This window comes from Xyrauchen texanus, chromosome 7 (genome assembly GCF_025860055.1).
Source record: "Xyrauchen texanus isolate HMW12.3.18 chromosome 7, RBS_HiC_50CHRs, whole genome shotgun sequence".
NCBI classification, from domain to species: Eukaryota; Metazoa; Chordata; class Actinopteri; order Cypriniformes; family Catostomidae; genus Xyrauchen; species Xyrauchen texanus.
The window spans coordinates 20132186-20153037 of NC_068282.1; the positions used below are offsets into that span (position 1 = coordinate 20132186).

The window sequence follows — 20852 nt, forward strand, 5'->3', positions numbered from 1 at the left end:
GATTACTCACAGGAGCAAAAGATCTACCTGTGTAGTGTTTTATTGTATGAAGGTTATTGCATTTTTATTTTGATCATAATGGGACTAAAGACCTCCGTTCCTTCAACAGCATGGAATCAGAATTTTTTTATTTTTATGAAATGAACAATCTTTAATTCATATTTAATGCCAAGATGTAGTTTCAATGATTCCGTTTACTAGCCACAAAAGGTTTGTTTTATTGAATGACCACTGTAAAGTTTTACATGGTGTCTTAAGACACCATTGGCTCTGGTAACTCAGGATAGTATCGTATTCATTACGCAAAGTTTTAGTGTAAATACAAGAAATTACTGAAGTAAATGTGAGCCGCTATAGATAAATACTGTTATAAATTATGTTTGATATTTTCTTTCTGCCCTACTGCATTTTACAACTGCTCTACAACACAGTTGAACTGAAAGAAACAACATCCTGTTCAGTGTGAATCAACTGAGTGCTATGAAAATGTGTGAATTCCTACCCTGCTATTAGACCTCTGTCAATAATTAAAAGATGGTCGATTCATACAAAGTAGTTGTGTGGACTTTGAAGATGAAACAACTGCCAATTTTCAAGTTTTTATGTGTAATATTTATTTTATCATGTTAAGAAAAAACAAATATTTGTGTCCTGCTAACAGTTGTATAATATCTGGAAGTGCATAGTGTTAGCTAAAATAGTTTCAGTGATGGTTTTGACTTAGGAGTTATTTCTATCTAATGATTCCTGGAATTGTGAGATGTTCATTGGTTCTGAAAGGGGTTTTCTTACCAAGCCTGCATTGATTTTAAAATATTAGTTCTACATTGGGGTTTAATTTGTGCAATACACAGGATAAAATGCTTTAACAAGACAGTGAAAATTCAAACAAACAAAATCTCATTTTCATCTACCGTTTTATTTTGAAGTTGAGGTGACTAAGCCAAGTAAGGTTCCAGAACAATTCAAATATGTATTTTTAAAGTAGCAGTTTCTTCTCAATGCTTTAAATGTTTGGATTATAAAACTTAACATTAGGACACTAAAGCAATTTAATGGGGTTAATTTACTGTATGAACTATTGTGAAGACAGTATTTGTGTAATGGGTGAAATATATTGCACATCTTGAGTAGATAATACAAACACGAGAAATGGGTCTGCTGGTATATTGACCCTTGTGCAATTTTCCTTGATTACCATATTGTGTAAGAGTTAATGTTACAGTGGTGAAGTATTAGTGTTGAAAAGTGCTGTCAAGTGGAAAGATATGAGGTCTGTACAATATGTCCTCAAAAAGTTACCTAAAATCTTGACGGCCCATTCTCACAGCCATCTATTCAACCTGCTGCCTACTGGAATCATTTATAGACGATACATATCCAGATCCACATTATCTTTATAAGATTTGCATGCGAACAACATTTCCTTGTTACAACAAAAAAAAAAAAAGAATTACTTTCTCGATCTGGCAAGTTCTAATCTGATTGGCTATTTTGTGCAGTTTCTGGGATTAAAGGTGTAGTTTACCCAAAAATTAAAATTTTCTCATCATTACACACATGCCACCCTAGATGTGTATGACTTAATTTTTTTCTGTGAACACAAACCGGTATTTCAAAGAAAATCTTAGCTCTGTAGGTCCATACAATGCAAGTGAATGGTATAAATATGGTATACTATAAATTCACTTCCGTGCCCAGTTGGTAGCGATGTGCACGAAAGAAGAAGAAAGTGGAAAATTATAATTAAAAAAAGACTTAAATATTGATCTGTTTCTCACCCACACTTATATCGCTTCAGAAAACATTTAACCACTGGAGTCTTTTTAGAGTGCATTACTTTTATACACACGTTATGTGTTTTTTTTGGACCATCAAAGTTCTGGCCACCTTTAGCACTGTATGGACTTTCTAAAAATCTTAGTTTGTGTTCCGCAGAAGAAAGTCATACACATCTGGGGTGGCATGGGGGTGAGTAAATGAGAGAATTTTCATTTTTGGGTGAAATATCTATTTAAGGGCACAAAGGGTTGTTTAATTAGTCTGAAAAAAAAAAATCATGCTTGATACTGAATTGACACAACAAGACCTTTGGAGGATGAAATAATCACTAGTAAAGTTTGCCACATTTGTGGTATCAAATCTGAAAAAAATACTGTTCAGAATTTTGTTAAAAGGAATATGTAGCAAGTTAACTAGATGATATTCATGAGCAAAATATATGGTGTAACTATATTTACCATTTGAATTAACTTGTGGTATAACATAATTCAGATAAATCCACCCCTAAAAAGAATTTAAAAACAAACTGGTTGGTTGCATTACATGTCCTTTAGACAGTCTCTTCTTGTCTATGTGAGTTGTTTGGAGCCTGAACTAGCTGAAGTGTGTATCAGACTTTTTGCAGTTAAGTCAGAGGTCTGGGTACGCAAGACTATGATATGGCCAACCCGAGAATGGGCTACAATACAGAATTGGAGGCATCCTTTGGTACACTGTATTCGAAACCAGCTAAACCCACAAAATGATTCCTTTGTCAGACAAATCATATCTGGGATTGTGCTGATTCATCACCCATGCATGAAGTTATAATACAATCACAGTAAGGATTCAAATTATAATTCCAATGGAGGGTCACGTGCAGTCCAGAAATTCACTGCAGTCTATTTTCACTATATCCAGCGTCAGCTTTCCTCCACATGGAAACAGCGGCTCCAGGAAAGGGCTGGGTGTGCATGGGAAGAATCCGAATTCATCCAACATCTCTTCCCCTTCCTCGTCCTCCTCTTCTCCTCCACTTATTTCCCCATGAGTGCAGATGTAATCATCCATGATATCTGAGCTCCTGGTTATCTGGGTGGTGTCAGAGGAGCTGGATTCTTGAGAGAAGCTTTTGATGTAGGTGCAGGTGGAGCTGGAGGGATTGGGAACTTCCTCAACATCCACAGTATCTGGCTCTTCGCTCATGCTGGAGTCACATTGGTGAAGAGGGAATTTAATTTCACCCTATTTGGAGTCAATGGAGGGGGAAACAGTTATGAAGAGATCAATGACATTTATGTTTCTGACTATTACAGTATTTTGACCAAAGCTTTGTCAAAAATCGAAATGTTTATTTTTGGATTTCAACATTTCAATGGTCTTGCAATAGGTTAAAGAATGAGTTAACACAAAAATAAAAATAATTTGATTTACTTGCACTTATATAATTCAAAACCTGTATGACTTTCTTCCGTGGAACACAAAATGTTCATGCAGCTCTTTTACATACAGTGAAAACATATAGTGACCAGAGGCAGTCAAGCTCCAAAAGTAGTAGTCATCCATACAATTCAAGCACTATATTCAGGGTCTTCTGGGCCCACCCAAAAGCTTTGTGTGAGATACAGACTGAAATTTAAGACATTATTCACTGCAAATCATCCCTTCTGCAATAGTTCACATAGTGCAATGTGAGAACCAATGGCAAACAGCATAATTCCATAAATGCTTTCTTTGTCCTTTTTGGATACATCCCTTGGTCACTGGACCAAGTGCAGCGTCAACATTCTGCTTAACTTTTTCCTTTTGTGTTCTCTGGCAAGTCATAAAGGTTTGGAATGACATGAGGGTGTGTAAACTAATCCTCTACCCTAGACAGCATTTTAACTGTTTGAATGTGCTTATTCCCCAAAAATGCTGTCTAGATAGGCAGCTAACTAGATTTTGAAATACAGCCTGTGCGTGCATTTGCATGCATGTACCTCGTAAATAGCACAATCCTTTGCCCATTTGCTGTTTGCTGGATCTGGAATAACTCTAGGAAGCAGGCACTTACAATATCTTAAGAATCTATAGAATAAAAAAGACGGTCTTTTAAACTTCACAGAAACACATCTTTCTTGTTCAGATATAAAGCATTGCTGCTGTTTCCCACCTGCTCTGGACAGAGGAGAACTGGCAGATGCACAGGATGATGAGACAGGTCAGAAGAACAGCTCCTCCAGCCAAGATCACCACAGACAGTAGTTTCTCAGCTGAAAGAACATGAGTAACTTTTTAAAACATCTGATCAAATTTTAATTAAATAAAGTCATATTAATCAAACAACAGGACAACTAATGCCACATGGTAGGGTAACCATTGGTGCAATAACAATAAGCAATTAAAATCCACATAAAATATATATATATATATATATGAAAAACTATAGTACTGTATCTTTCTATTAAAAGAGATAGAAACCATGTAATAATGTCATAAACTAGAACTGGGAAATTTAACATGTACATTTCTGAAATGTATAGTTTTAATATGTTTAAAAAAACAATTACGCAATCAATGCAGTATCCCTTTTTACACTTCCTGAAACTTTACTACAAGTTCCCCCCCTCTAAAACTGCCATATATACATTTCCAGGAGATACACGCTCGACTCGAATGCATAAATGGTTGTGTGGAGCAGTGCAGGCTTATTCATTACGTGCAATGCATGTCCCGTCATAATAAACACGGGAGCGAATTTACTGTGTGGAGAATGGAGACTATACACGCAAGTGGTGAGCCAAGTGTGAGAAAAATACAGGCAAGCTGAAACAGTGTCAAAAGCACTGCACAAGAGATACCCATGAAAGAGACTGAACAGGTGTGATGGACATATCCCTACCACTTTTTGCCTTTGCCAATTTTGTCCCTACCACTTTATAAAACATCTTTTGACAGCTAAGTGTCTAGTGTCCTCCTGAGACCTTTTTTATTTTTTTGGGATATGACTTAAGTTTCTGTTAGCCCATTCATGCCACAGTAGTAATTCTTGGGGTATTATCAGAGGACTCATTGTGCTTTTCAGAGATACCAAATGTTTGGGAGTTTGGAAATGACAACTTCTCTTGGTCTATAAAAATGTCTAGAAATGTGTGACATTACAATTCAGCACATCAAATACAATATTAATAAATAAATATATATTCCAAATAATTTTCAAATGTATTTTATGCAACAAAAACTATATTGACATTTAAAAAATGGAAATTGTAAAACTTGTTGCTGGGACTCAGGAGGTTATAGTAAGATGACAAGTAAAAGCTTGTAATGTTAAACAAGGAGGTCTTAATAACATTAAGCCTGCTTTGTCTTTTTAGTCACATTTACTCAAAATCAGCAAACATTCGTCCACCAGGTGGCAGTAGACATCTAGTACACTGCATACAACTGAATTTTCAGCAACATTTTGATTAAGTATTTTAATGATACAGAGGCTTTAGAAAATGCAGAGGCTTTAGAGTTTTGCCACTTTGTCTCAACCCCTCCACCCCCCACCCACCCAACTGAAGCCAAAGAAAATAATAGTTTTGAGACTTTTTTTTACTTCAGCAAATTAACCTTCATTATTCAATTTGTTTTATATTTGTATGTATACAGTTTATCTTGTCAATACATTTTGATATAAATCGAATCTGCCCATTTGATCATATTATTAAAAAAGCAGATTTTGCCCAACTTTTATTACAGCTTGTCCACTGATTTTATGGCACGTAAACTTAAACTTTTATCAATAATTTATACCTGTAAGAATATTCATAAAAAACATTGAACATTTTAAAATTATATATATTTAAATAATTAAAATATATATTTTTTAAAAGATAGTTGTGTCAAATTACAGTACTGTGCAAAAGGCACATAAGAGGTTTCACAAAAGCATTTGTCTTTAGATGGTTATTTATATCTTCAGCTTTAATGTGTCAATAGGAAATATAAATGTTAGACTCTCAAATATTACTTTTGCAAATAGAAAAGAAGAACAGGGAGCCCTGCAACAGATGTCATGGCCCCCACAAATCCCACCACTGAACATCGTGTCAGTCTGAGTTTACATAAAGAGACAGAAGTAATTGAGACAGCCTAAATATATAGAAGAACTGTGGCAAATTCTCTAAGAGGCTTGAAACATCCTATCGGCCAACAACCAAGAAAAACTGTGTCCATGTGTACCAAGGAGAATTGGTGCTGTTTTGAATGCAAAGGTGGCCACGCCAACTATTGATTTAGCTTTTTTATGTTTACTGGACTTTGTATGACATTAATTGATCAATGAAAACAATTTATTTCAGTATTTTTGAAGACATCCTCACTATGCAACATTTTACACAAGTACCTAAACCTTTTGCACAGTACTGTATAAAGTAAATATAAATATGATAATATTTTGATGTGTTTTAATGAACAATACACTATGAATTATTGCAATTAATCATGGAAAACTGTGTGATTAATTAGTAAAAAGTTTTTAACTGATTCACAGTCCTATTATGAACAAAAACTAAATCAATAATATTTATAGGCGAAGTAAGAGATTACATTAATTTTACAATTAAACTTATGTAACATACTAGGGAGACAACAGTTTATTTTATGTTGTTTATTATTATATTATGTAGTTGTTTATTTTTAAAAAAAAAAGTCCCTAGAGGTAGCCAAACACTTCAAAAGTGTGACGAAACAGCATCTCCCCACTGAACAATGCAGTGTTGACTGAGCAGATCCATTTATTTGCATGACACACTGTTTAGCCTTTCATTGTTTTTCTTACCATAGAGCTGTGTGTGTCACTGTAGCTACCATCAAACACTGTATGCATATGCAAGTGTTTTGCTCATTTAAAGCAGTGCTGCAGCAGTAATGCACTTTGGTGTGCATTTTTGCTCTCAAAATAATAGTTTGCAAATGAGTGGATGTTATACCAAGTTCTATTCTGAAAAGGGTATATCATTTGTAAAATATAATCAATTCAAGATCACGCCTGAGGAAAAAATATTTTTACTTAAAATTTTGATGTGGTTGTCACATCATGTTAAACCAGATTTTGATTTGAGTTCATGTAAAAAAAAAGTTGCTGACACCTGATCTACAACATGACTGCTATGTTAAAGAGTTACAAGAGAGCATTTGGGGTATTTAGGGTGTGCAGTTTTCTTATATAGCATTGTACATGTCTTTAGAGCTAAAACCAACACAAATACATACTGTCTGATGTTGTGCAAAATGGGAGTTCACTTCCTCTGGGTCCCTCCCCAGCATCTGTCCAGGCCGTGACCCACAGTTTGTAGCAATGTCCTGGTGACAGACTACTGATGGTATACTGTGTCCTTGGATATTTCACATCTACAAACAAAGTCAAGCACCACATGAGAGAGCTCCAAATTCTATTTAAAATTCCTGTTTAGCACCGATCATTATTATAACACATCTCAAGTTGGCTCAACTCAGTGACTCCCTGGTCAGAAACTTTTACTTGCACTTCTTGACTTTCTCATTGTACTGTGTAATTTGCTGGAACAATTTTCCTAATTTGTAGCTCTCAAATCTTGTTCTTTCATGCACATTTTCAAATTTGCAGTGTGAAGATGCTTCAGGTTTGACGTCAGTGATGCAGCGGCATCGGTTCTTGCACGTGACAAGACCAATTCAACAAATGGCATGCTTACATTTTCGGAAACAATTGGTGAGCAATGCACAAGATGGTCAATGTATAACAACTTACATTTAGTAAACATTCAGGTAAATATCTCTTTTTGTGTTCTATTGTGTAGGAAGTTATGTCAAAGAGGTTTGGATCAACATGAGAGTTAATTATGACAAATTTGTGTTTACTTGAGATTTGAAATACTCAAGTTATTCTCTGCTTTTGACGTCAAATTTGAGCACCTGAATACATTGGATAAGACAGGAAGAATGCCTGTAAAGATGTTTACATGCAATGGTGTAAGAACGCGCATGTAACTCGCTCATTGAAACATCTGGACTGGTTATTTTATACTATAGCTTGGTTTACAGGAAGACAGTCTGTTCCTTACTGTAATTTTTAATGTCTCTTTTCTTATTGTCCTCCAGGTAGACCGTATACTTTGTCAAACAGCCTCTTCTCTTCTCGTGTGGGATTTCAGACCATTTCACCTCCATGCTGTCACTCTTCTTCCAGTCTTGTTGGGGAATTGGACCCTGTTCTGGAACTTTGAATTCAAAGACAAAGAGAGTCTGTTTTAATTTGCTTTAATAAAGAATTGTGCAGCTTTGAAGTACAAACATTAAGCCTCCAACCTGACATGAAAGTGGAGATGCCTTCAATGGATGCCATTAGAGAACCGGATGAGTGTAAAGAGGTGACTGCCACCTGATAGCATTCCTTAGGATGGAGATCTGTACAGACAGCAGAAGAAAGTGTACACTGAGACGTAAGAGACAATTATTCCTACCTACGTGAAAGGTTAGCGTGGGTAGATTATGAGCATCAATTTTAATAAAAAAAATTATAATATTTGTGCAACTTAGAACAGCTCAGAAATCTGAGGGGACATGTGCCCCATCAGTTTAAATGATGCTTCTTTATATTACGTTCTTCATTTTGATTACAAGATTGTAATCTTAGTTAAACCATGTCATTAAACTTGCCTCTAATGACAGCTTTGTTGTCCACCACTCTAATCCACTTAAGTTGCATTGTTCGTCCAAATGGATACCAGTGCACCACATACTCAGTCCCAATGGTGAACGTTGACCAGAAGAGGGCAATACTATGATTATTAGTGGAATTGTGTGACACAATACCTGAAAACAGACCTGCAAACACAATAAACACAAATTGTTGACTTTATTAACCACATGCATTGTGCATAACCACCTGACCATTCTTCCTCATTTAAATCAGAGTAAGCCTGAAAAAAGCCACTTTAATTTGAATCAGCATTGGACTGAATGCAAATTCAGCAAATGATGATTAGTAAGTAACTTAATGTGTACTCCTCTATGCTTACCTAGAGAGTGCAGCTCAATAAATTTGTCAGGAGATTGACCTCCTGAGTTAATAGCAGACACTGACACAGAGCAGTGTGAGCAGCAGATGTTATAATGGCTTCTGGTAGGTCCTACAATGACTGACTTCACCTGCATCCTCTTCTCACTTATATTATAGCTTTTGATCTCCCCCTTGGCATCTGATTTGTTCAGTGCCTAAAACATAATGAAAATGTAAATGAATGAGACCCTTTTCATCATATGGTTAAAGTACATTTTTGTGAATAAATTAATTTGATGAAACTGAACGAATCTGCCTGTAACTGAGTCATCACAAAGGCAGTAACTCTGAAAGAGTGAATTCTTAAATCCATCATTTCCTCTAAGCCCCTACTCACTTTTTTGTAAACCGTCAGCTAACTTTTGGTTTTAGTCTAACAGTGTGTTTGGGAAGATGCAGTTCACACCGTGCATGTCATTGCATGGTGGTGGTTTGACCTTTAAGGGCCTGTGTGAGTGAAGTTTCGGGGGAGGGGATGTAATGGTCTGTCCATTTGTATGCACCTTTTGAGCTCAACAGCATATTGGTACAGATAATAAATACATGCAAATATTATTGAATATTTTTGAAAATATAATAAATAATTCTGGTTGGTAAAGTGTTACGTGCCTTCCAAAATATTCTGAAACACTTGTTTTGAGATTGCAAGTGCTCTTGGAGGTACCAGACATCAAGCACCTTGTCAGGAGCTAAAGAGAGAACGAGAGAGAGAGAGAGAGAAACAACAGCAGTTATTTCACAATCAGTCATGCTCTTTATGTCTTTCACTAGACTTGACAGTTGACTGTAATCTCATTGCATATTTACACCTTAACAGTTACACAGTGTTACGGAGGTAGGGATGTCTAAAATACACAGTTATTTATGCTTTGTGAATCGTTGATGATTAATTCCCTAGAAACATTCTCAACAAAATGAGCAATATTCAAAGATGAATCTCTTCTTTTTCTTCACATTTCAAAGCCTGTTCTTCCATCAAATGTGAAGTCCCGTCATTTTTAAGCTTTTACTGTTAAACGTTTCTTCGTTATTTTTCCACCAAGTTGTGCCTTTATGACAGATTCTCTTTGAGGAAAAAAAAAAACGTATTTAGGTTGAAATTGTTCTCAAACAGCTGCAACATGCTACGTCAGTAGAGTCAACTTATCTAACACCATCAGAAGTTTGAGACATGTTTTCCGGAACTACTTTAATTCATCTAATTACCATAACAGTTTTTTCAGACAGTTAAAGAGGTAGAGAACAGAAGTAACTACATAAGAAAACTGCATTTAAAATCCCACATTGCCCAAAATGTGAAATTTTTTAAGATCCAAAACAACTCTTTATTTTCTTACAATGTTAAAAGTGGTCACCTGCAATTGTTACTACAATGAGCGATTTCTACTTGACCTAACCCTTAATTATTAGATTTCAATTTCACTACAATAATGTAGTCAAGTTAATTCAGCGATGTTAAAGGGATAGTTTACCCAAAAATTTCAATTCTCTCATCATCTACTCACCCTCATGCCATCCCAGATGTGTTTGACTTTTTTGTATTCTGCAGAACACACACATATATATATATATATATATATATATATATATATATATATATATATATATACACAATCCATACAATGCATGTGAATGGGTACCAAAACATTTGAAGCTGCAAAAACCATTCACCATTCACTTGCATTGTAAGGACCTACAGAGCTGAGATATTCTTCTAAAAACCTTTGTTTGCATTCAGCAGAAGAAAGACAGTTGTACACATCTGGGATGACATGAGGGTGAGTAAATGATGAGCGAGTTTTCCTTTTTGGGTGAACTATTCCTTTAAATAATATTTCTGACTTGAATCAAACCTGTTACTTTAGATGTTACCACATGAAGCTTTTTTTTTCCTTCAGTGTACTTACCTTCTTCTTTAGTATTTGCTGTTTTTGTCAGACTCCAGTCACTCCACAGACCTACTGTACGGTTTATTTTCCTTCTGATCTGGAACTCATAATTGGTATATGGCTGCAGTGAGGATATGTTCAAATTGCTCTCAGCCTTAGTCTGCCAAAGTGAGACAACACAATATCAATGTGTTAATATCAAATGAAGATAATTTTTTGGAATCTTGCTGTTGAACTGAATATCACTGACTGCAATTATCTGCATCACTGATATTAAGAACAACAATATGATTACATGTGAAATATGTGTGATAGTACTAAAGTGTATGATAATCCTTAGAACCTAAAGACAATCTTTCTGAGCAAATTTCATTGATGAAACATCAAGAGATATAAAGTGGCAAACAAGAGGTACACTGGGAAGAGGAGCAACAAGACAGTGGTTCAGTTTCCTACGATAAGGATAGAGAAAACCCCCTTTCTTGACATTTCTTGTTACAGTTTTGAGTAATAATGGAGGACTTGTGGTCTGACAACCAAACTAATCAGTGAGGTTTTGTGGGTTTTGCTTGTGTCATCACCAGTTGACTCTTTGCAACTCTGCATTTTGTTCCACCTACTTTACCAAATCAGATGAATGATAGGTCAGCAGGCACAATGAAGTGGCTTAGCTCTGAATACTACTTAGTATGATATGGTAACCAAAGATTTTAACTAGAAAAACTCTAGAATCAGAACCTTTACCTGGAGGCTTTTCCAGGTCTCGCTTTCTGCTCTGTATTGGACCTCAAGCAAGTGCGTGCTATGAGTGTTGGTGTGTAGGCTGCAGTATCGGGTGGAGCACTCCACATGACTGATATTAGGCCTTGAGGGTTTTACTGTAAATAAACAGAGAAGGAGGCGGTTATGAAAACCTGCACCTCAATGCAGCCTTCCCAGTCCTTTGTACTTTATGGCTGAAATGCAGGAAATTCCTTTTTTTTAAATTTCATTCAAAATAATTCAAAATAATCAGCTGTGGACATAATTTAATTTGATGTCCAATTGATTTAATTTTAAGAACAATAAAATTATTATGCTTGTTTCTAATATATGATTAATGGAGAATACGAATGAGTCATTGTAAGGAGTCATTGTGAAGGACAAATGTGAGGTGCGTGTCTTGTGTGTAACAATGAACAAGGAAGAAATATAGACATTGGGCTCTATTTCCGTGAGTGCGCAAAGCGTAGCGCTACAACCGTGCGGAACATCATATCCAATGTTCGTGAAAGCACTTATTCTAAGCACAATTTTTGAGCCAGCTCAAACCGCACGTGGGCATGGATGGGAATATTTGCGCTATATGTGGTTGTATGCACGGTTGATTTTTAAGACTACAAAACTGGCCGATGGAAGAAGTTAGAGAGAGTAAAATGTTTAGATTTGGTATGAGTTTACCACTTTCATTTTTGTTTTGTTTTAAATGTATTTAGAATTTAGAATTAATTTTTGGTTGAATTATTTTGTTTTCAATAAATTAATTTAATTGTTCAAAATCTAAATTGACCAGTAGAAGTGAAGTGCATTCTGATACCATCACTTTTAATACTAGCCATGATTAGTGTCAGTAGATGAAAATAATATACTGTAAATACATTCATTGTCTATAATTTAACAGAGCGTAAATTCAAATCCTGACAAGAACCATATTTTCCATGCGTATAAAAGGAACGTATCACTAGAAATATGCCTCACATTCAAGGATGCAGTCAATGCACATAATAAAGTCCATATTTCTATTCTTCAAATTCATTGCATACAGTCCCTTTACACTACCAACTTCTTATGAATGTGCTGTCTTCGTTCATATCGTTGCTGCATGGGAAGGGAATGGACTATTTAATAGGATGCAGTCTGTGCCAGAAAAGAACCTCAGAATAATATAGCACTTGACCCAGCCCATTAGCGCATTGCATGTGCAATTTCACCAAACCCACTTGTGCATACACATAGTGCATGCTTGCACGAAAATACCTAAATATCATGGCTATGCCCATTGACTTTGCGTGTATGGCTTATGGCTTAAGTGCTAGCGCTTTTACAGTTTTTCTGAATTGCTAAAACACTAAACCCCATTCTCTGAACCAAATGCTCAGTGGCCTAAACACATTTGTCAAATCAATCACTCTTTTTGCAAAATTCTAAACACATACTCACTCACTAAAACATTCTGCAATGTGATGCACTTGTGTTGCAAAATGGTAAACACAGGCAGCAAAAGATACACACAACTACAACACAGTTGTCATCGTTCACACAAGACTCAAAAATTTTCACACTTGTTTCTAATGATGTGAAAACGTGATGCAGAGGTAGTATGAATCTCTCATTAAATTTGATTTTGCAGTTGCACACATTTTTGAGTTTACCTTAATGTATTTTTCACTTTGGGGTTTTGCAGTTGGACTACTGTATTTTTTACAGTATGCAAGTGCTGAATATATAGCCATTCAATACTGTATTACTGTACTTGCAATACATACAGTATACAATATATTCACTACTACTGTAAGCTGTGATTACTATACTTTTTTGACAGCAATTGCAAAATGTGCATACTATATATAATAAATCATTTCTTTCTGTAACTTCATGCCCTGGACACTGTGTTCTCCATTTTTTATGTAGTGTCTAATGAATGCTCTGTAGTGTTTATATATTGACATGCTGTGTTTATGATCTGAACTATTTGTTTTTTATTTGAGCACAGATGAAATTGTTTTGAGGCAATTGTTTGATTTTGCCAGAAGAGCCATGGGTTTTGTGAATTTAGTTTGAAGATTTGGTTTTGTGTTTAAAGTTGTGAGAAAATGGGTGAAGGTTTCAAAAATGTGTTTTAGCAATTCAGAAATAGGGCCCATTATTTTGAACTTGTTGAGCGGAAAAGTGTTTTAGAAAGTAACTTAAAAGTAAAGTAATAAGTTATGTGTTTACTTTTTCATTGAAGTAGTTAGTAAAGTAATGATATGAAATATAATGAAAGTGAATGGTGTCTGTGGCTGTCACTCTGCTCATTATCCCCTTTTGTGTTCCACAGATGAAAGAATGAGGAACATGGTAGTGTGCATAATTTTAATTATTGGGTGAAATATCCCTTTAAGCACAACTAATCATAATGCATTTTAATATATATAACTGTGTCACTCTTTTGGTAGTTTATAAGTGCACATTTGGAATTTTTTACCTATGTTGCTGAGGGTGAAGTTGTGAGGTCCAGTGGTTTCTGAGCCCAGGCTATTAGAGACATTTAGCGTCACAATGAGCTGGGACATTGAGCCTGTGATCGGGAATGTGGCTGAACAAAACCCTGTAGAGTTCATAAGACTCTTATAGCCATGGTGAGGATCACCTTTTACCCTGAAAAAGAACAGGATAAACATCATGATGACAGTTCACCAAAAATTTTTAATTCTGTAATAATTAACTCACCCTCACTATGATTTTTCCCTGAAACACAAAGGGAGATATTAGGCAGAGTGTCTGTCTCAATGACTACTTACTTTCATTGTATGGAAATAAAGATGCAATGAAATTGAATGGTGACTGAAGCTAAAATCTCCCTTTGTGTTCCATGGAAGAGAGAAAGTCATAGAGGTTTGGAACAACACTAGGTTTAGTAAATGTTGGGGTGATCTATTCCTTCATGACTTTTACTTGTGTATCTGCTTGTGTCATATGATATTTGCACTCAAAGATCCACCTTGGAAAGGTGATTTGACAACTCTTTTTACTAACCATAACTGACATGTGGTCATGATTTTGGTATCCCTTCCTGTTCTCCAAGTGCAGCTGACATTGCCAGATTCTGTTTTTCTAATGCAAATCAGGTTTTCTGGAATGCTTGGTGGGTCTGAAAAAGAAATGCACATGATTTCATCACGCAAAAGATTCACTTTTAGTGCTTTGGTGGTAGCTACGTCTCCACTCCATTCATCACACTTGTTCACTTGTCCAGTTCATTTTATGCATACTTTCAGGGTTCTGGTTTCAAATGTCATGAAACGTAATATGAAACTAGGTAAAATAAAATAAAAAGTCTAACAGTGCTTTTAGAAGGAATATTTCAAAGCAAATTAATAATGTGACATGGTATAAAAAACAGGTTTTCAACACATTTAGACCAATGCATTTAAAAAAAAAATGTCATGACTTTTCCAATCATTTGTTATTAATTGCTTAGGATTTTTTGAAAATAATTGTATAACTAATATATTATGATATATTTAAGAGCTGAGCATAACTTGAAAAATTATAAGAACTAGATTGTAACCATTTTCATGACATCCCTTTCATGAAATTCCCTCAGGATTTTCATGCCAATGGGAACCTAATAAATAAAGACACATTACAGAAAGTTATGAAGGCTGAGCTTACATCCTGGAGTGATGTCAATTCCACATGGCTCTGGGTCCTCTTTGCACTTGCAGGTGAAGGTATTGAACTTTGTTAAATTCTTAACATCCACCGACACCGCACTTGAATTCAACGATGCATGCTCAATTTCTTTCTTATCTCGAAAAATTATTTTGGTGCATTGCTTGTTGAAGACACAGAAGATGGAGAAACTGGAACCTACGAGGACTTCTTTGCCTCCACTTGACCTTACAGTGCACACAGTTTCTGCAAGAAGCATAAGCACATAACGAAAGCATCATGACCCTCTACCTGCTTCTGTTTTGCGCTGTATAATGTTTCCACCAGGGACACTACCACTGTAGACTTTCAGGGGGCTACATCCCCAAAATATTCAGATTAGTGGTCGACCGCTTTGGGTATTATTCAATGGTCGATTCTTAAAATAGTCCTATTACACTAATAATGACAACAATTCTTGAAACTATAATGTAGAACAATTAAAAATGAGGAACACTAAGCAAAATTCAAATACAAAGGCAACATTGCAACATGCCATTCAACTTCTTGATTCATCACATTGGCACTGATGCACTGTTATAGCCTACACACACACACACACACATATATACGTGTGTGTGTGTGTGTGTGATTATATTATTATAATATAATGTATACAATATATTATTACTATATATATATATATATATATATATATATATATATATATATATATATATATATATATATAAATTCAGCTCATGTAATTGAAGAATAATTATATCTTACCTCCACGTGCACCTGCGGCCAGTATAAAGTGGAATGTGACAAGGACCGGCCACGTACATTCAGAAGACATCTGGCTCAGTGCTTCAAAGCATACAAACTCAGAAGATCATAACCCCTCAAATGAAACCCCTCCGTGCTCTGCGAACAATAATTTATTGGGTTTTAAACATTGTCTTGTCATCCCATTTCATTTCCTTTTTGAAAAATTGACGGTTTAACAAAACAAGTAAAAAAAACTAAACAAACAAAACGCCCGCTTAACCTCGACGCTGTTTTTGCTAAACTCTCCCATTATACGCACAGAAGTTGCCTATATTGCAGCGTACAGGCTACATGTATGCTATTATAAATTAATGCGCTAAATATAAAGCAACGTTCAAGTTTGACGCGTCGCGTCACTTCACTTGTTTTAGTTTCAACGCTGAAGACCAGGAGGTTCCATTCAGTATTTGAAAGTAACCCTTTTTAGATTATGATGGGACATAACATAGCTATATACTTACCCCTGCACACGGGACAAAAATGTTCGGCTTGGTCATTTGTGCTGATTATGAGTTTGTAAAGTAGCAGGAGAGCCGTCACTATCACGCACCGCGCGCATCTCCTCCCTCAGTCTGCTGATAAACAACTGAGAGCGCGAGATGAAATGAGTAAGTGCGCTAGTGAAATATCCTCATCATATCCTCTTAATGCATTAGGTTGTCTACAGCTTAATATGGGAGACCGGGGCAGCGGTGTCTAGGCAAATGTATTGGAGCATTCAGATATGTTGTATACTGTATATACACAGTATTTATCCTGTTCTGTTTATTAATCACAACATTTGTTTGCTAAAACAACGATTTTACATTTTTGTATGGTACCTTTTACATCGTTGCTATTTCCTGAATTGTTGTTTTTTTTAAAAAAAAATTAATAATTGATGGCTGTATAGCCTGTTGTAGGATTTAAAAGCAGGTTCGATTGTGAGAACTTACTCCATAATTGTCACTGTTGGGGAATGTTGTCACAAAGAGTTGAGGTGTTCAATAAACTGTAGCTTTCTTTTTTCCTGAGCATTAAAAGAGGATTCAAGCGATTCTTCCAGAATTTAAACAAGATGAGCCGTTGGATTAGCCACGCCCCTCTTTCCAAAACCCTGCACTCCAAAAATATAAAATGAGTTTGACTCAGTACACTTGACATTGCGTTTATTAATAGTAATTATAGGGAGTGCCTTCTTACATGGCCTAGTTCAAAGGTCGGCAATATTCTAACATTGGCTATGGTGTTTGAGTCCCGCCTGTTTTGCAAGCTGTCCTCTATAAAAGCAGGTGCACAAACATCATTTCATTTCCATAATCTCTTGCCTGAAAGCCCTCTACCCTTTGCTGTCGATATAAATGAGTCAGCAGGCGGAATCTTCACGGCTACAAGAAGACTCTCCGCTCCCCTGCTGTGCTAAGGCAAACATCAGAGAATTCACACGAGGAGGCATGGCGGGCCTGCAAGGTTGAGCAGGATGAATTTGAGGTGATCCTCGTGCCGACGCATCCCACAAGCCTCTCAATCTCCACGTGATGTGTCTTTGCTGATACGTTATATGCGAGACAAGCTCTTTCAGTCTGACAGAGCGCGTGGCCTCGTCTCGATCAGCGGTTCAGATACAGGGGATGATTATGACGATGTCATGTCTCTCGCAGGATCAGGTGTGTGGTCAGTGGATGATGCTGCCGCCCTTCCCCCTGTGAGGGCAAGAAGCATGTACGCACCACTGACAGGGAGATGCTCTGCATCCTTACAAGGATGGTCGAAGAGCTTAATCTCGAGTGGTCTCCCCCAGAGGCACCTCAACATTATCGCCTCGATGAATGGTTCCTGCTGTCCGGACACCGTCAAGCGTCCGCATTCCGCAAATCTGCCTCATTTTTACCCAAAGTTCAGAACAATCCTAGATCCTAGAGCGCACCCTTTTATCATGCTCGCACAGTGATGCCATCATCTCTAATGTGGATCACGAAGAAGAGAACGGTTTTGCCCAACTGCCCCCTGTGGGGGAGGCGGTAGCAGCACACCTCTGCCCAGCGAGTAACATGGTGTGGAAATCAAGCCCTATACATCCTTCCAAGTCGTGTCGACAAATGTCTGCACTGGCTGGAATAGCGTACTCAGCGGCAGGACAAGCTGGATCAGCACTCCACGCAATGGTGGTGCTCCAGATATTTCAAGCCAAGCTCCTCAAGCAAATGGACGAGCCCTCACTCTGTTTCGAGCCAGCAGCCGTCAAAAAGCTCCATACCTGCTGCCTCAGCGCCGGCACCTGTTGCCATTGAGCCACCAGTGAGGCCACGCATGCCGTGGCCCAAATGGAAGCAGCCGTATCAGTGCCCGCCTTGCACAGGTGGAACAAATTTCACTCTGTCATATGCAGAGTCATAGAGGACAAGGAGTTTATTCTATTGGTTGCGCTGAAATGGCCCAACCAGCCATGGTGTCCGGAAATGCAGCTGAGGATTGGTCTTCTCTCTCAGGCGCAAGGCACAATCTGGCATCCCTAGCCTAAGCTGTGGAAACTGCATGTGTGGCCCCTGAAAGGAGTGTGCTAAACATGCCAGAACTGACACATTCATGAACACCATTTTACAGGCCAGTGCGATTAGACGCAGGACTCACTCTGTCAATGCTCAAAGTGTATGTGGCGTCTATATAGTCTATATCACGCACATTAGCCGGCACCACAACAGGTAAGCATGATTTAATCATAAAGTTCCTTAAAGGAGCAAGACGTTCACCCTCGGCCGGCTACAGTCCCGACTTGGGACTTAACTATAGTTTGGACTCTGTTGATTTGTCCATGCTCTCCATTATGATTGCACGACTTCTGGCTCTGGCCTCAATAAAACTGGTTGTGACCTGCATGCACTATCAATCGACAGTTCATGTCTGGAGTTTGGCCCTGGTCTTTCAAAAGCCACTGTCAAACTCAGAAAAGGCTATGGTGCCTAAGGTCCTAACCACGCCTTTCAGAGCACAGGTGGTTCACCTTCAGGCCTTCTTCCCTGCTCCATTTAATTAGGATGAGGAAAAATCATTGCATTTGCATACACACTCATGTTGAGCATACATGCCAGTTCAGAATGTCTGATAAAATCTTTGTATACTATAGAGGACACATGAAAGGAATGTCCATCTCCAAGCAAAGACTTTCTCAATAGATTGTCGATGCAATTGCCAAAGCTTGTGAGTCGCACGGTAAGACTGGCCCAATTGGTGATGAAGCACACTCAACTAGAGCCATGGCCTCCTCAGGGTCATGGACCAATGGTGTGTTCTTACAAAACATATGTTTTGCAGCGGATGGTCTTCTCAAAACACATTCAAAACACAACGAGACATTATGAACGCTATCTGCACTACACGTCTCAGAGTTCTTGAGGTACGAGCGATGCGCTCCTTGTTCTCAGTCAGTCAAAACCATAGCCAATATTAGAATATTGCCCATAGAGAGGTTTCAACTAGGTTGTTTAAGAAGGCACTCCCCATATACATTAATAAATCCAACGTCAAGTGTACTGAATCTCATGGAACTGAGGATACGTACGTAACCGAGACGTTTTTACTGAGACAGATTTCGAGCAGAAACGGTTGTTAAAAACGACAGCATCATAATAGGGCTTTCAACTGACAACTGCTATGAACAACATGGCATAAAATGGCTTTAAGCTTCAGTAATTCGCTGCAACTACAACACTATGAAAATGCGCAAAATGAGTCATTGACTGTGGACAGTGGACACATGTTTGTTTGCTTTTTACAGAGTCTAAAGCTGTCACAGAGACAGGTGAGGTATCTCGCGACACTTATTTCTTTAATATCTTTCTTTAAAAAAAATAAAAAAAAAATAAATAAAAAATTATTTACATTTCTTGTTGCACTTAAATCTGTTTTGTATACTATTCTGATGATAATGAAACTTTGTAATATGGCACTTTTTGTACCACTGTCTCCCTAAGATGATTCGCTGATGTTCTTCCTCTTTTGTAAATCGCTTTGGATAAAAGCGTCTGCCAAATGAATAAATGTAAATCTTTCAGGGAGTGTGACATTTTTTAAAATACTTTTCCATTAAAAAAATCGCTTACAGCACCTTTAATGGTGGAAATATTCGATCACTTTTTGTATCAAAGACCTTAATTTATTTGCCTGTACAGAAAGTGAAAAAAATAAACCTACCCTAAGAAATATTATTTGTAGTAAAAAGTGTGACAACTAGCCCCATTCTTCTCTAACTTAATGCACAGATGACACACATAAAGTTTAAAAACAAAACCACATTGCCTTAATCACATTGATCTTAAATCAAGTCAGAGATTCTACAAACTTGAAACAGACCAGCAACAACAACAGTTTTAAGCAGAAAAATCTACAAGTAGACAGGGATTCAACTAAATACAGTATATATAACTATGGACAAAACAGCTTTTGCCTCAACATTAGGTTTTATACAGCATATTATAGCCTACCAGATGTAACAGTTGCAGAAGTTGTTGACAAGAAAACATTCTCTTCTAAGTTGTGGTGAAGGTTCTGTCAGATATATAGAAGGTCTTGGTTTCTGTCACATAAGGGTAGTTGTACAAGTAATACTTTTAGGAAGTTGACATGTCCTGTGGTGTGAAATGCTAAACTTAATCTAAAACTATTTTAAAAGCGTTTAGCTAATTCCTTTATAGTTTGTACAAATACATATAGCTTTTATGACAACAACATGGAATGGCTGTACTTTAAAATACTGTTTGTTACATAGCAGGATCATTTTAAGTGATCTAGCGAAGGCATAAAACTGATGGTGAAAACCTCAACAGAAATGCTGACATGTTTCAGTACTTGAAATAAACACTGTCCATTATACATTCATAATTCATAATTACACATTTATGAATTTTAACCTGAAATCTTGAGATTTT

At 36.9% G+C, this 20852-nt stretch overlaps 1 protein-coding gene across 1 annotated transcript; it reads right to left on the minus strand.

Annotated features, from left to right (window-relative positions):
• Positions 1 to 702: 702 nt before the first annotated feature.
• Positions 703 to 20852, minus strand: LOC127647078 (interleukin-12 receptor subunit beta-2-like). Its single transcript, XM_052131163.1, has 16 exons — positions 20409 to 20852; positions 15907 to 16044; positions 15139 to 15384; positions 14500 to 14614; positions 13949 to 14121; positions 11467 to 11600; positions 10741 to 10882; positions 9443 to 9522; positions 8793 to 8988; positions 8431 to 8598; positions 8080 to 8178; positions 7836 to 7991; positions 7006 to 7143; positions 3917 to 4016; positions 3744 to 3831; positions 703 to 3006 (listed from the first exon to the last, which is right to left on the minus strand). Exons 2-16 carry the CDS (start codon positions 15974 to 15976, stop codon positions 2635 to 2637), a joined length of 2277 nt encoding a protein of 758 aa, XP_051987123.1. The 5' UTR covers positions 15977 to 16044; positions 20409 to 20852; the 3' UTR covers positions 703 to 2634.